We start from the raw sequence: 18,067 nt of genomic DNA on the forward strand, positions 1-18,067 counted from the left end.
AGTATATTATTCCTAATAAAGTGCTCAGTGAGTGTATATTTATCCCTACTTTAATATAGGCTCTGTCTCTGTCTAACGCAACACTCATGCAGATTATATTAGGACAGGGGGCTGCAGGACGTCTGCAATATTAGCGTTACATAATACACAATAATCCCAGGCTGTGTGTACATTTGCACATGAACATGCGTATGCGAGTCAGTGTGTATGTGTTTAATGTGAGATGGAGAAATACTTAAGTAATTCCTTTCTTTCCAGTATAGGCAGTCCCTTTAAATCATACTGTAGTTAATGCAGTGTCTGGATAAACATTATATCTTATTGACTGGCTCATGATGTATTCACTCTGAGGGCCAAATGTATTAAGCTGTTTGCACCTATTTTATATGTAATTTAAATCTTGAGTGTTATGAATTAACCGGCATACACTTGAATGAGCAATCTAACCATACACATGCAAAATGCACCTTTCTGCATAACGTATATGCATCTAAGGGAAAACAAAAAAAGGTGAAATGAAAAGTGTGTTGATTACAGTACATATTCCATTCATTTTCATATGAACTAAACCTTGGGATTTAGTGACTGCCAGTTTTAGTGCATAATTTGGACTTCCTCCTAAAACCAGGAGTAAATTATCACCATCAGTGTGTCTTTGAGCTTTATAGGCAGAATCAACCTACTTTTAAAATGCCAGTGTGGGTTTTTATTTATTCTCATGCATATTTTTTATTTTATGACAAAATGTGTAGTAATACGAGGCAACTATTTAGGGAAATTACAGTATGTCGTTTTTATTACTGTTTGACAATTTGACTGCTTTTGTCAAGAAGCTCTGGCAACCTTCATCATAACACATACATCAGGAACACATATGTCCGTTTTGCTCTCAGATAACAAAGAAATTCAACACATTAAACAGGACTTGCATGATATTATAATTTTTTTCAAATGCCAGTCAACCTCAAGAATAATTGCACACATTTACGCAAAGGAACTACATTATTCTGCACAAAACAGCTTTTTCCATTAAAACCAATTAGTTATCACCAGGCTTGGGGAGTAACGGAATACATGTATTGCCATTACGTAATCAGGATACAAAAAACTGGTAACTAATCTGTTACATTTATGTCCAAAAACAAAGTAATCAGATTACAGGGCCATTTGTTTTCAAGCTCTAAAATAAGTTTTAAATAAAAGTATTTTAGATCATATTGCTTTTCTCTTGACTTTATTTACATATGTGACCTTGAAGTAATGAAAAAAATAATCAGATTACATTACTTTCATATTGTGATACTTGGATTACGTTACTGATTACATTTTTATGAAGTAATTTGTAACTGTAACGGAATACATTTTTAAAGTAACCCTCACAACCCTGGTTATCATACATATTGCTGTATTAATGCCCTTTACACCATTTACTTTTGGTGTAGAGGACAAAAGTACAGAACAACTTCATTTACTGCATTAACATGCTATTTCTGTTGTTGAACTTGCAGTTCTACGATATTTCCAAGCTTTTGACTGTGGTTCATTTCCACCACTTCACCTATGCTTTTAAACCACAGTTTGTCTTGCACGCAGAGCATTTAGTAAGCATCGTAGGCACAGTTAGTGAGATGAGCTATAGCCTTCATTTCACACACATCTAGACCTGAGTGTGTTAGAACACAGTAATGCTTTTCCATTTTTTCTGAGCTCTGAGTTTATTCATTTATGGTAGAAGATTGTTTGCAAATATAATAATCAACACACACACACACACACACACACACACACACACACACACAAACACACAAACACACACTCCTAGCATTGTATTTGCCAGTGATGCCGACTGTTCAGCGAGCCCAGCTCCTGTCCAGTCATGGTGCTGCATAAATAAGCAGAGCACTGGGGAAATTAGAGGAAACCACAGGGATTGGTCTGGCATCATGCCTGTTGCTGTGCCAACCACAACAATAAGCCATACCATCTCTCTCTCTCTCTCTCTCTCTCTCACACACACACACACACACACACACACACACACACACACACACACAAGCTTTAATACTAGGATACACCACTTTTGTCAGATTCTAATTCTGAGATTGCTTTTTGGTGTATTGCCCAATTTTCTGTTCATTTTTTTTAATCTACCTGCTGTCATTGTAATGAAACCCAAAATAAAACTGAATTGTAAATATCATGTGTTCGGGATGGGTTACAACAGATTCCAGAAGAATAAGCCAGGACATTAGGAGATGGTTAAGCGCAGCAGAGCAATACAGAAATTAAATTCAGTAAATGAATAATGGCTGGATGAGAGAGAATGTTTTCTGTGTGTTCACCAGACTTTCAGCAAATCCATAAAATAAACTAAATAAACTGTCCCACCTTCCAGCTCTTACTTCATCTATTCAATCTATTCAATCTACCCTTTCAAGGTCCTTTTTTTATCTACAGTCATGTGAAAAAATAAGTACACCTCATGGAAATTGTTGGCTTTTTTGACATATATGGACAAGCAAACATTTGATCCTCTTTGAAACAGTGCCTATTAATAAAGTTGATATAGTTTAACAAAAATACAAGGAAAATTTTATGTTTCTGTTGGGTAAATGATTGAAAAAGCTATAGATTTGATATTCATCTGTGGAAAAAATAAGTACACTCTAGGCCTCAGAAGCTGGTATTGTCCCCTTTAGCTTTTATTGTAAGCGTTTAGCATAATTGTCCACCAGTCGCTGACATCAGATTGCTGGATTTGCTGACCAGTCTTCCATGCCATATTCTTTCAGTTACAAGATGTTTGATGATTTTCTTGCATGTACTGCCCATTTCAAATCCCCCCACAACATTTCAATGAGATTCAAATCCATTCCAATCCACTGACTTGGCCATTCCATACCCCTCCATTTTGAGCCACTCTTTGGTGGGATTTGCTAGTGTGCTTGGGATCATTATCCTGTTGAAAGGTCCACTTTCAGACAGGACAGATGGCCTCACATTATCTTCAACTGCTCTTTGATATGATGCAGAATTCATAGGTGAATCAATGAATGCAAGCTGTCCAGTCCCTGAGGCATCGAAGCAACCCCAAACTATAACATTTCAACCACCGTGCTTCACAATTAGTAAGAGGTGCTTAATATAAATAAGACAGATTCAACCTGCACTTCCTAAGCAGGTTCTAATCACTGGCACCCAATCTTCAACACCTGATTCTAATTTTATAGATTTGAAGGTGTGATAAATGTCAGGGTGTACTTACTTTTTCCATCTGACTGATCTGTTTTTTTGTGAAAAATACTACAATACTACAATACAATTTGACAGAGTGTATCAACTTTATTAATAGGCACTGTTTCAAAGAGGATCAAATGTTTGCTTGTCCAAATATGTCAAAAAAGCCAACAATTTCCATGGGGTGTGCTTATTTTTTCACATAACTGTAAATGCTATTTTATTCTCTTCATCCGTGTCATTCTGTAAAATAACATGTAGCTATACCCACAAATCCCTACCTGGCACTCACCCCGACTGAACTTGGTCCTGTCCCTCACGTGGCTTTAAACGAGTTGTTAAGTGTCAGCGTATTCAAATAAAGTCATCTTATGATGAATGGTATTGCATGGCAATGCGGTTTCATTCCCAAGCACTTAAGGACAGCCTCTGGGACAGGTACACAAATTAGATAATCATGGGCACTAAGCTTATAATACTGTTAAATGCTGTGGTTTTTCCAACATTATAATATTTTATATATTGCAATATTATGCAATATTAAGATGAGAAGAAACTGAATCAAAGTTAATAATTCTTCCTCACTGAGGAATTTTCTGTTGGAATGCTGTTATAATTATAAACTTCAGGGAGAGGAACAAATGAATGTTACTAAACATAACCTATATAGTACATTTCCAGTTTTACAAATTACAATTTAAAATCGTATACATCATTCGCTATTATATGCTTAGAAACTGACAATCAAATCTCAGGTTTATACTCTATTTTTTTTTCCTCGGAAGATCGGGGGTTCAAGCCCCAGCACTGCTAAGATGCCACTGTTGGGCCCTTGAGCAAGGCCCTTAACCCTCTCTGCTCCAGGGGCGCTGTATCATGGCTGACCCTGAGCTCTGATCCCAACCTCCTAATATGCTGGGTTATGCAAAGAAAAAAGAATTTCACTGTGCTGTATATGTGACCAATAAAGTCTCATTATTGTCATTATTATTCTATTATACTACATATGTGCTCCTTCTAATACATTATCATCTCTATAGTAACAGCTTATTCACAGGGACTTGTACAACAGACACTCCACATGTGAAGTTTAGAAAACTTGCAATAGTTTTTTTCCAATGTCAGCACTTTGTTGCAGTCAGAGGAACAGCTGTGTCATTTCTTTCATGGAAAATTCTTTAAGACATATGTCTTTATGCTTTCATGACAAGCTACATTTTTTTTTTGTCTTAATACCTTCAACAGAGAGAAATAAAGAGAGGATGATGAGGGATCTATTGATAATGTAGCTGCTATATACCTAAGTGATAACATAAATGTAACTACAAACTGATCAAAAGAAGTGATGTTCTTTAATAAATTTAAAAAATGTAATAGTTGTCAAATTACTATAGTATAACTGGAATGAAACAGTTTGTAGTTGTATCAGTAACACCACTTCATGTCAAGCCACAACATCCTATTATTTTCCTGCAATATCACATTATGAAGTGTTTTATTACTTACATGATCCATTCCTATCACTACAAAGATAAAATACATATTCATTTGACTACCTGTCCCAAGGATATTTTTGAGTAGTGATTAATGCTGGTTCGAAGATTAAAATATAAAAAGCCTTGCTCAATAATTCACTGCTGAATAACTATTTAATCAAAGATCAGGCCTAATCTGTATGGGAAACAAGCCTCCAGGGTTCAAGACAAGAGCAAGTGTAAAGGGGGCAATGTCAATCACAGAAAGATCTAACCAACTTCCAGAGCCCTCTGTTTTGAAATAAGGTTTTAGGAAAATCAGCTTTCTCGGTTATCTGGTATATTCACCCAGTTTCTCTTCCACATAGCAATAAACAAAGTAAGTTCACAATTTAATCTTACTGATGCAGTATTATAGAAAACAAATGCAGGAAAGCATTTCTGTACACAAGGCCACTCTCATGCCATCAATACAAATGCAATGCATGTGTCATATTTGTTTACCGTCAAGCTCTCAATATGTGCCCTGCCTTTAACAAGACAGTTAATATACTATCAGATGAAATTGTTGGCATGGAAATGATTCACAGAGATGGGATGTTTGCATCTAAAGAGGACAGATGAAGGACAGGGAGGTGGATGAGCAAGAAAAAAAAAACAAGGAGAACAGGAACCACCAATAAAGGAAGCAAAGACAGAGAAATTAGATGAATTCAGAATCACAGGACACTTAAATATTCAGATTCTGCTGCTGTAGAAACACACATTCACGCACATATTCTGTGAGCTCTTATGGAACTTGTTTTCCATATGCAAATGCTTGTATTTGCTAGTGATGGAACGCCATACAAAATCTATACAAAGTGTCAAGCCATTCGTTATGTATTTTCTTTTTTAATTAATGTGGGGTTAACAAGTATCCAACAAACCCTGCTTCAAATAATGAGCTTTATGATATCTTAGCTAAGTGAAAATACCTGAATATAGTCAAATCTATGTAGTATTTCTTATTATAAAGATTACAATAAAATAAATAGAAGATTATCAAACCTATTTCAAGCCATTTGTACTCATTTCAAGCTTATATTTAGTTTATTATAAACTTACAATAAGAAATACTAGATACATTTGACTATATTCAAGATATTTTCACTTGCTAAGATGACCTTTTTTGCAGTGTATTATGTCTCTTTAAGAATGCTGTCAGTGCCTTTATTGGCACTCTTCAAGGCAATGTCCAAAATGACTGAACAAAATAACCCAAATTTTCCACTCAAACAACTGAAGAAGCTACTTAGCACATAGGAAAATAATTAACATCCCTAAAGAATATGGGAAAAATGAAAAGAAACAAAATAAATATTTTTAAAAGCCTCCAGTCTCTAGAAACACTCTAGTTGCCTTTGACTAAACATGAGGTTGTACAAAATCACTTTCATCATCCATTAGCAATAGAGAAAACCAGAAAGCTTTTAAAGAGACAGACCTCTGTTAATCTGTACAGGTAATGGATATAAAAAACACATACTATAAGCAGTTAAAACCATCCTTAATCAGAGACATAATACAGAAGTTTTCAAAGTCTGGAAAAGTGCCAACATTACTAATGAGGACATTCTAGCATGCAGAGAGAAAAAAAAATAAGACAATACAAAAAAAAATGTATGTTGGTGGATGGTATGGCTCCATGTTAAAAGCATGATAAAACATGTACTGGTTGAACTAATAATTAACTGCAATCTGCAGAAATGTTTGGTTTTATAAGCAACCAGCTGAGTGTATATGCTTACTTTATTCAGTAGCTTAGTAGCTGAGGGGTGATTTTGATGACAATATCAGGGTAATTGTATCTAGATCTAGTCTCCTTCAATGTACATCAAGCAATGGTGTGAAAATAGTGATGCAAAAGACAAATATTTAAAAATTATTTTTACTAACCAAAGAGCTCATAGTACTGCTTACTTGTTCATTTTATTCACATAGATAAAGTTTGCACAAAGCAAAATAACCACTATCAAAAGCAAAAAAAAAATAATAATAATTGAATCGAGCCTTGTTGTCAGATGAGACCACAATTAAAATTTTTGGCCACCAACACCAAATGTATGTTAGAAGAAAAATGCTGACTGTATAGAAGAAACTGTAAGCAAGTATTATAGATTCTGGCCAATCATGACTAACAAATGGGAAAAAACCCACACAAGTGGGGAGGGAAAAACCCTACATATTAGGGACCACCCACAGTTCCTCGAAGATGAATATGTCAAGCACAGTTTTGGGTGGACACATGAGATACCTTGGTAATTTTGTTTCAGTGTGGCTGAAGCTATTTCTGTTAGGTGACAAATTACTACCAGTGTCCCATTTCTAACAGTAAATACCACCTGCTACTATCTAAACTCTCAGACTATAAAAATAACAATAACAATGATAATAATTCACTCAATCAGCTTAACAATACTGACATAACAATGGGCATGCAGATCCCAACTTAGGTGTTATGAAGTAAATTCCATTTCTTTATTCTTGTAAGTCTAACACAACAAGATTATATACTACCAGCACAAGTGTCTTCAAGATTAGAAAATAAAATGAATTTAATTAGTTATTCATTTTGAAAGCTAAATGATTATTAAGACCTGAGAGAGCAAATGCTTTTGGGGCCACTCAGAACATCTTGCAAGGATGGTTTTGTTCTACTCAGAAAGATTTATGTCAAAAAAATTGTTGATTTAATTTTAGTTAGAGCCAATTATTGAAAAAAAAAAACTGGAGTTCCTAAAATGTTGTAGGTCGCTGCACCAAACTGAAGGCTAGTGACTTGGCATGTGTTAAACCTGGTGTGAAAGCAATTGGTGCAGGTACAGGAGGAATAAAATGCTAATGAGTTTGTCCCCTTAATCAATTTCACAGTGCGCGAGCAACTGACGAAGACATGTGACAGGAGAGATTTTCTCCATTTTTTCTTTGTTATGTGCTGACCCCATGCAACTCACAATTGGAAATAAGCATAATGAATTTTATTTACTATGTGTTAACTGATAATTTCTAGATCAGGTTCGTATCCTGTAAATGGACACTTTAGATCAGTGACTGTGCTAAACTTTCCTGCATGGTATTGCATGTTTTAATCAAAGGTTTGAACAATGTTACATGCCCTTACATTGTGTGCCAAAAAATGGATGTTTCTGGCTTTCATTTCATGTCAAAGGTGCTAAGATTGCATCTCGCCTCCATATTAGGAAAATGAAAATAACAATACACAGTAATGCAGTATGCCAAGATTCCTCCAAACCACATTACCCAACAGACATTAAAATAGATGTTTGTATATATATTTTGTGCCTGCTGGCAAAGAATTTCAAACCACAGCAATAGAAAAGTTAAATATCTTAACCTTTGACAGTTTCCTGTATTGCTGTGATATGGAGCTGGGTTACACTGTGAAATATGGTGGTGGATCTGGTATTTTTGCAGCTGGTGGTCCAGAGGCTCTTGCCAAGATTGATAGCATCATGAATTCTGCTAAGTACCAGGATATTTCAAACCAAAAACTGGTTAAATGAGGTTAAAACATGGCTGTAGATGGATCTTTCAACAAAATAATGACCCAAATAGGGCTGCAACTAACGATTATTTTCAGAATCTATTCGTTGGCTGATTAATTTTTGATCGATTGAATGGCAGGGGAAAAAAAACTTCCAGTACCATTATATATATTTATATTAGTTTGTATTATATATATAAATATTTATGTATTATTTTTTATGTATGCACAAAAAAGCAGTGATAATTAAACTACAGTTCTAAATTAATAATGAAATATCCCCTTTCCTGTACCTTATGGTTTCTATTACTCACTGTCTTTAGGAATATTGTTTTACTTATGTTTACTTTGATTTTACCGTTTTAATTTGACATCACAGAAGATCTTACTTGCGCTCCCCCTGTTTAGCGCCGTGTCTACATTGCAAGTGAGGAGCAACGCGGCCTCATTACAAATAGAGTGCTCCTGTTTTAATTACCTACAGAATTTACACTGTATCGTACAAATACAACATATAATGACAATAAACTTGAATTAAACTAAACCTTTTAAGCAACTCGCACCCATTTCCCCAACCCCTTGCACACAGTGGAGCGTTTTGGATATAAACACAAGTTAGTGCTTGTGCATCACTGTCATGCTTCCCTGCTACACAAGCTCCACTTTGTAAAATTTGATCTTCTTTGCGGAATTTAATATAAAATGCTCCCATGCCTTAGAGGACTTGGGTCGCACACTTTTTTCTGCGGTCACTTGACCATTACGTCTCTGTCTGATGATGACTGAAGTCATGTTGGCCATAAAAGGTAACACTGACATAAACAGCATTGTATTACGTACGTTTGATGTCATGTAACATTGTCTGAGAAACGGCTTATATTTCTGGTTAATAAAAACCCGCTAGAGTTCCATTTGAGAGGATTCTACTCTTCTAAAAGTTATACATTAGACGGTAGAGTACATAATGCATAGTGTAAGTGTATAGTACATCATTTAGGACACAACTTTAGTGTGTACTCTCTGATGTCTGTTTTTGGAACAGAAGTAACACAATGAATAAACGTACACCGTACCGCACGCAGACTGACTAATTGATAATGACATTCATTGACAACGATTTTCAAATCGATTATTATCAATTTTATCTATTAGTTGTTGCAGGTCTAGACCCGAAACATACATCCAAATCAATACAGAAATGGTTGCTTCATTGGTATGCAGTGGCCATTTCAGTCTCTGGATCTGAAGCCTGATGAAAGCCTGTGGTCTGTACTGAATAGGGATTTCCACATGCGCAAAAAGTATGGAGAATTCATGTAATATTCATTTTATATTACTTTTTGCTTCTTTCCATATAGTGTGCTGCAAACTGAACCAAACACAAAAGCTGTCATGCTGCAGAAATGTAATGTGTTCTACACACAAACAAAAAAGAGAAAATAAATACTGAGTGCAAAATGTTTAAAATTGCTTGCTTAATAATATGCTGCAAATAAATATTTTTTAAATAAGTATGGTTGCTATTAGTTGAACCTACATCATTCAACTAATAAGAAAAATAATCAACAGAGTAATCATTTATCAAGATTATTGGTTGCATCCCTAATTATATGCATTGTGAAACCAAACCAAACCACATGGCAAATGAGCAAAAAGTATCTATAATAGTGCAATGAAAGTGCTCTTAATCATTGTTGTAAAGTACTATATACTAATGCACCAATGATTGGGACTAATGTACCTCTTTAGCAAGTTTTATTAACATATTAACAGTCTCCTCTGAAAGAATTGGAACAGCAAGGCCAATTCTGTTGTTTTTTGCTGTACATTGTATACTACATCTGGGTTTGAGATCAACAGATCAGAATTTCAGCTTTCATTTTCTTATATTTATATCTAGATTTGTTGAACAACCTAAAACACGGCACATGTTGCTTGAACCCACCCAATTTTCAAGTGGTCATAAATACTGGAACATGTGATTAACAGGTGTTTCTTGTTGCCCAGGTGTGCCCTGTAAGACTGATTATTTAAACAATTAACAGCTCTGAATATCTACTCCTGGTTTGAGCCCTAGGTTTCAGCTGTGAAAACTGCATTTGAAGAGCAGAGAGCTGAGAAAAGAGTCATTGCACAAGCTTTGAGCATAGCCAATACAACCATTTGCAATGTCCTGATGATAGTAACATTGTAAGAAGAACTGTGAAGAACCCCCCCTAATAATTCACTGTTTGAAGAAGAATACACACTCACAGTTATATTTACTTTATTAGAAACATTTTGTACACCTACTCATTCATGCAATTATCTAAACAGCCAATCATGTGGCAGCAGTGCACTGCATAAAATCATGCAGATAAAGCCCAGAAGCTTCAGGTAATGTTCACATCAACCATCAGAATAGGTCAAAAAATGTGATTTCAGTGATTTTGACCATGGCATGATTGTTGGTGCCAGACAGGCTTTTTTGAGTATTTCTATAACTGCTGATCTCCTGTGATTTATATGCACAACAGTGTCTAGAGGTTACTCAGAATGGTGTAATAAAGAAAAAATATACAGTCAGTGGCAGCTCTGCGGATGGAAATGCCTTGTTGATGAGAGAGGTCAATGGAGAATGGCGAGACTGGTTTGAGCTAACTGGTTTGAGCTAACCCTGACTTCATCAAGGGAAAAAAGTAGAAGGTTTTAGACTGGCCATGTCTGTCAATACAAGCCTGGAAAAGCAACACTAAAGAAGAATGCATCAGTTTGGTAATGTCATTGGGTTGCCGGCTTGATGCAGTTATAGCAAGCAAGGGATATTAAGTGTTATTTCCTTTGATTAACTTTAAGACAATTTGTTCCAATACTTTTGCTCACATAAAAATTGGGTGGTCTGCCCAAAGATGCCATGCTCTAAGCTGTTTAACACATCTAGATGTAAATATCAGGAACTGAAAGTTGAAATTAGGCTGTCGAATATTCATCTTTTGATCTCAAACCCAAAAATCTTTAGTGTGTAGCCAAAAATAAAGAATTGGTCTTGCCATTCCAAAACTTTCAGAGGGGACTGTAACTGACAGGGTGAGTTGCAGGGTAGCATTTGTACTTGTAGCATAGACTGCTGTATCATTTACTATTAAAAGCTGATCCTCTTGCCTCTTTTCGTCTGTCTATGTGCAGGCATCCGACTCAATACATCTATTATTTATAGACACTAAATTACTCAATAGTGCAACACACACACACACAGGAGACGATTTCCGCCATACTCAAACCTCCACATCCAACAACTCAAGCTTGGACTCTAAAGAGGCAGACAAAGTTCATAGAAAGTCTAGAAGCCTGATATTTGTGTTGAACTAGAAGGGATGGTGTAAGTCAGACATGGGATTAACAAGTTAGTGCCATCTGAAACCCTGCTCACACACAAACGCACACACACACACACTCATGCATGCGTGAACACACATGACCGTAAGGCCTAGGTCTCAGCTGGCACTGCAGTAACACGTCCAGTTGATCTGTTATTCACAACCACAGCCCAATTTTCCTGCCACACACCATCTTCTCCTCACTACACATCACCATATTTACAGATCATAAATCCACTCTGACATGGTATCAAATATTCATAACTTATCATCCTCTGTGAAAACACAAATGCATCATCAAAAAACCTGTATACTGTAAAAATATTAAAGCCATTCCAAGTATGAATAGGGTTTTATTACAAACCAAATCAGAACAGCATAAACAGTGTATGTAAATCATACATACACTATGTGGCCAAAAGTATGTACACACCTGACCATCACACCCACATGTGGGCCTTCCCCAAACTGTTGCCACCAAGTTGGAAGCACCATTGTATAGAATGTCTTTGTATGCTGTAACATTACATTTCCCCTTCATTGGAAATAAGCGGCCCAAACATGTTTCATCATGACAATGTCCCTGTGCTCAAAGCAAGCTCTATAAAGACATGGTTGGAGTGGAAGAACTTAAACATGGCCTGCACAGATCCCTGACTTCAACCCTGACTGAACACCTTTGGGATAAACTGGAACGTCGACTTCACCCCAGGTCTCCTCACACGACATCAGTGCCTGACCTCACTAACGCTCTTGAGGCTGAATGAGCAAATCCCCACAGCCACGCCCAAAATCTAGTGGAAATCCTTCCCATAAGAGTGGAGGATATTATAACAGCAAAAGGGGGAACAAAATCTATAATGGGATGTTCAACAAGCACATATGGATGTGATGGTCACTTGTCCACAAACTTTTGGCTATACAGTGTAAGCTACTTTTTCTATTCACAGGAACGTGTATAGCTGAATGGATATCATTTCCATTATAATATTAGACCAATAACTGGATTTAAAAATGTGTTGGTAAAAAGAAAAAGAATAACCATTGATATGGTGAAGTTTTCTGCACTTATACTTTTATTTCACATTTATGGATGTGTCAGCGCGTTGTATTGTTGAATATTCTGCCATGGGAAAGTCTTCAGGGCAGAGGAGTTTTGAGCTGGTGGGTTTTTTTTGAGAGAGTGAAAAAAGAGAGGCTGGTGAGGGAACAATGGTTTAAAGCTGCTATTGTGTGATATTAAGTGATAAGAGGAATTGCCTTTTTTGCAGACAGTCTATAATTAAATGGTTAAAAAGTATGCTATATCATTCTTTAAAAATATGAACATTTTTGGCAGATTACTGTGGTATTAATGGAATAAAACACTTTGGGACATACAGTCCTGTTGTATTTTATTCTTTACTTATTGCAAATAAAATATTATTCAGGAGAAATGTGAGAAATGACTTGAATACTCGATACTTGAATGTGTGAGTGCATGTGTGTGTGTGTTGTTTGTGTGACTGAGAGAGCCACTGGAAGCCATAGTCAAATTCCTTATGCTTTCATTCATACTTCACAAATCAAACTGATTCTGATTCTGATTCTGGCCCAGTCTGTGCAAAACTCTTCAGTTCTTAAGACACCCATTTTAGTTAACTTTTCATTATACTAACATACTCTTCCAAATGTATATAATAGTCTACAGTTCATGTAGCTTAACATTTCAACATCTTTTCTGCATCCTGTAATTTCGGATGGGGTTTTGTTTTATCATTATTCACCTCCAGGATATAATAACTGCCTGCAAAATGTATTATAAACAAAACATACTCCTCTAGGACTGAAGCTGGGATGATCTGGCCTAGTGCTACTGTAGATTTTAACAGTCTAGTGTAGTTTATGGCCTATGCTTAGATTTAGCATCATTACATCACTGAGTTAAGTTGAACAGACAGTGTTCGGAATCTGAGGTATTTTTAGTTTGCTATGTGAAGCAGCCTATCATTCTCACCTCAAGACTAGAGCTGTCCCTGTTTCTCCAACCATGATGCATATGCTGGTTTTACCCACATGTTTGCATGCGCACGCACACACACACACACACACACACACACACACACACACACACACACACACACACACACACTGCATACTGCTGTATATTTTCAATATTTTTGCCCTGAATCTTCATACACAGCAATTATAAAACTTAATTTTATTTTACCTTCACCAATCATGTGTTCCTGAAATATTGGTGACCTTTTCTACAATCGCTGTCTGGTGTTCTACCTCTCTCCATGGACCCACACTATTTTTAATACCATTCATCATTTCTATGGTGATAACACACTTTTTGCACTGTTCCATAGCAACAGCCATATTACCATTCCATTTCTAACACTTTAAAGCCTCAGTAGAAATAAATCTATCTTTTTTTAGAGAATTTTTTTTTTTTTTTTTTTTTTACACCTTTCATAAGAGACAAGCTTTTTGCTCAGTGGGAGCAGGTTGGACATGTTCCACATACACTCACTAAGACTGACTTAAATATCAACACAAACGGACCTTAATTACAAACCTACATGCACAAAAAAGTGATGACTATAGTCGGTTAACAGTAGTATGGTGATGGTTGCCAACAATATTTAATAATACATTAAATTTGTGATACTGGTATTAATTTGCTGCTTATCCACCATTCATTCTGGCCCAATATCCTAGTTCTATCCCACGCAATCTTCCTCTCACTAACATTGATGTCTTTTCAGTGAATTGAAACAGAAGTGTACAGATTTCTGCATGTAGTTACTAGCACCAACTCAGAGTCAGGGCAACTCTGTGTGCACGCTGTAGGGATTAGCTGTGAGACTTGGATCCGTTAGGCTCTCTGACACACCTGATTCACATTTCATGAACTTTTCTGAGCTGGGGAACTACAGCGGTATAAACCAGAGTAAGAAGCAGGGCAGCAGTTTCCACTGATATATCACTGGCTGCATGTACTGCAGAGAAGGAAAGGAGCAAAGGCCTTTCATTTTTATCAGACCCATATCCACAGCTGAATCCCAAATATGTTTCTACTCCTTAGACATGTGTACTACATCGAGATTCAGCCTACAAAAACACATTGGACGGAGCTTCACAGTGCAGATGGACAATGACTTGAAGCATACTTTGAAAGCCACCCAAGACTTGTTTAAGGCAAAGAAGTGAAACATCCTGCAATGGCCAAGTCAGTCACCTAACCTGAATCCAACCAGGCATGCATTTTGCTTTCTGAAGGCAAAACTGATGGCAAAATGCCCAAGAACAAGCAGGAACTGAAGACAGCTGCAGCAAAGGTGTGGCAGAGCATCAGGGAACTAATCCAGTGTCTGGTTATGTCTATGGGTTCCAGACTTCAAGTAGTCATTGACTGCAAATTATTTGCAACCAAGTATTAAAAATGACAGTTTAATTTATGATTATTAGTTTGTCCTTACAAAGGCAGAACCACATATATAAAAGTGCTGTAATTCCTACACCATTCACCCAATTTAGATTTAAATACTTAAATTAAAGCTGACACTTGGCACTTTGAGCTCATATTCATTATATACTTTCAACTCCTATAAGCGATGGGAGACAGCCAAAATAACAAATTTCCAAATATTTATGGACTGAACTGTAAGATTTATGGCTCTCAAGCTCACTTGTGGAAAAAGGACTCGCTAGCCGCAGTCCATGGAAACTCCACACCTTAAACATTTTCCTACTCTGACACACCTGATTCAGCTCTTCAGGGAAGCCTGTGTTTTTAAGTGTCATATGTACAAACAAATGTCAGTCATGTGTGAGACTGGAACCACTGGAGCAAAGCTTCTGAGAGACAGAGAGAGACTCAAACCTCAACCTGACTCAAAAGATTTTTTAAAGGCATTCAAACAAAAACAAAGGAAAAGGTAGAGCCACTAACCACACCCCTTACATTTCATAGCCTTTTATAGCTAGGAAGTAGACAGCTCTGTACGTTGGGAAGTGAGTTCTAACCCGAATCCCGGATGTTGCCATATTAGACCTACAGTATAGTAGATATAGAAAAGGTAAACACATAGAATGCTTTATGCCCAACTTTCACCCTTACTTCAGTGGATCATCTTACCTGAATACTGTAGATTGGTACCTAAGAACTGCTGCTGTAATCACAAATACTGTCCTGTGCTAATTTCCAGGACTCGTATTAATAATGTGCTCATACTGAACACAGTACTATTTACACCGATTTACCTTTTACACCTGTATCTCTACACTATCTCTAGTCACCCTTTTAAGTCATCGAACACAGCATGCATTGTAAACGCTGCAGAAAGTGTTTACTGTGTAGGGCACCTTTTAGGGAATAAGATATTTGCCATACAGTGAGTCATGCAAATTCTTACATATTTGCATGTATTGACCACATTGGACACAACACTAGCCTTAGAATTGACTGAGAGGAACACAGGCATTCTATGTCAGTCATACAATAACCCAGAAAGTCTTCTTATTTAGTGAAATTGTGGACTATCTATTGCATTTGTATGAAAAATTGGCTTCTAAAATATTGGTATCCGAGTTCAGACAACAAACTTCTTCTGATGTTCAATAACAACACACAAGCACCATCACATTTTTCACTAGAACTGGCAACTTTTTTAGTCCCCAATAGCAACTTTATTTCCAAAAAGAGCCTGGCAACAAATCTGGTCATGACATTAGTGACTGTCCTGCACTCGATACGGCTTCTCCAGCTCACATCACATCATGATCTGTTGAGTCACCACCGGTGTGTAACGCCTGGCTGAGTTGTTCTTGAACAAGCCTATGTTTCCTAGAACCAATCACTGATCACCATTGTTTTCTATGACAAATAACTGATTGGCATTTGATCTCACTATTTGATCATCACTATTTGATCATCACTATTTGTCTCACCTGCACATTTCTTTGTTCTTCATTATAAGCTCACTTCTTGGCAAATATTTACAAGTAATAAAAGCAAGTTATTCCATCCATAGCTGTTTTCCATCATGATTATTTCCCAACTATTTACTACTACTGTAAAAACCAGGAGCGTAACCTGGCCCGGGCATTCGGGGATGTAGCCCTGAAGATTTTTTATTTAGCCCCGATTAATTCTCCAGTGGAGCGGTTTGTCTGTTAATTCTCCACTTCTCTGTGTTTCAATCCATCCATTTTCTATACCGCTTATCCTACAGGGTCACGGGGAACCTGGAGCCTATCCCAGGGAGCATGCGGTACAAGGCGGGGTACACCCTGGACAGGGTGCCAATCCATCGCAGGAACAATCACATTCATACACCCATTCATACACTACAAAGGAAACCGGAGTACCCAGAGGAAACCACCGCAGCACGGGGAGAACATGCTAACTCCGAACACAGGGCCACGGCGGTAATCGAACCCCTGACCCTGGAGGTGTGAGGTGAGCGTGAGAACCACTAAGCCTTTTGTCCAGTTTTCACATTTTTTTAAGCAATTATTCCTCACATGCAAGAAAAAAAATGTATGTAAACAGTCTATTTAGAAGTATGTTTTTAAAAGTTTTTTTTTTGTAATGGAGAAGAATATGGGCTCAGCCCCAGATGATTAACTGTCCATCTAACGCCCTGGTTAAAAAAAAAAAAAAAAAAAAAAAACACAACAACAACAAAAAAAAAACAAAAACAAAACAAAAAAAAACCAACAACAACAACAAAAAATAAACAAAAACAAACAAAAAAAAAACATGTATTCAATTCCATTCTAAATGTTTCCTGAAAATAGTTCTTCTTCCTCTAACATGTTTTGATATGCAAATAACCATGACTGCTCAATGAATATGCAAATTAGTCCATGTCACCTGGCGACTTCTAGCGACTTTTTGAGCATGCACTAGCTACTTTGTCCTGAAAAGAGTTAGCCACACACAGACACGAAACAACACACTGGCTGTGTGATAAATCCGCATGGAAGAGAGCACTGTACCTGGTTTGACGGTCTTTATGCGGATGGGCTCTCTGAAGTGGCGGATCACGGCGTGCGTGTCTCGGTTGGTGAGGCCACTCACGGGCGTGCCGTTCACCTCCAGCAGCACGTCCCCGTAGTACGGCAGCGAGCCAACGTGACACACGAGCGCGTCGAGGTCCATGTGTCCGAGGAAGGGGAAGAGGCCATGTTCAGCTCCTCCAAGCAGCTCGACCACGGAGCCGAACTCGCCCGCGCCTCCCCACGACACGGCGCACTCGTGCACTTTGGCCGACCAGTGCTTCTTCCTCTTCAGGGCTTTGGACATGCTGCTCCTCTTCTTCCCTCAGTTCAGCTTTCAGCAGGAATCTGGTGCTCTGCTTTCAGCCCAACATCAGCGCACACACGTCCAGATGTTTCTCCTCCAACCTCATCACTCACAACCGAGTCTTACTACATGATATCTGCAGCTATACAATCTA

General features: G+C 37.3%; 1 protein-coding gene across 1 annotated transcript in view; it reads right to left on the bottom strand.

Moving 5' to 3' along the window:
- Nucleotides 1–18,054, bottom strand: part of LOC128615092 (membrane-associated guanylate kinase, WW and PDZ domain-containing protein 3) — a 128,736-nt gene extending 110,682 nt beyond the window's left edge. The window contains exon 1 of the mRNA XM_053636945.1: nucleotides 17,607–18,054. Within this exon, the coding sequence (XP_053492920.1) occupies nucleotides 17,607–17,913 (307 nt within the window). The 5' untranslated portion in view covers nucleotides 17,914–18,054. The remainder of the gene's footprint in view (nucleotides 1–17,606) is intronic.
- Nucleotides 18,055–18,067: the final 13 nt, after the last annotated feature.

The sequence above is a fragment of the Ictalurus furcatus genome, chromosome 11 (genome assembly GCF_023375685.1).
Source record: "Ictalurus furcatus strain D&B chromosome 11, Billie_1.0, whole genome shotgun sequence".
In the NCBI taxonomy this organism is placed as follows: Eukaryota; Metazoa; Chordata; class Actinopteri; order Siluriformes; family Ictaluridae; genus Ictalurus; species Ictalurus furcatus.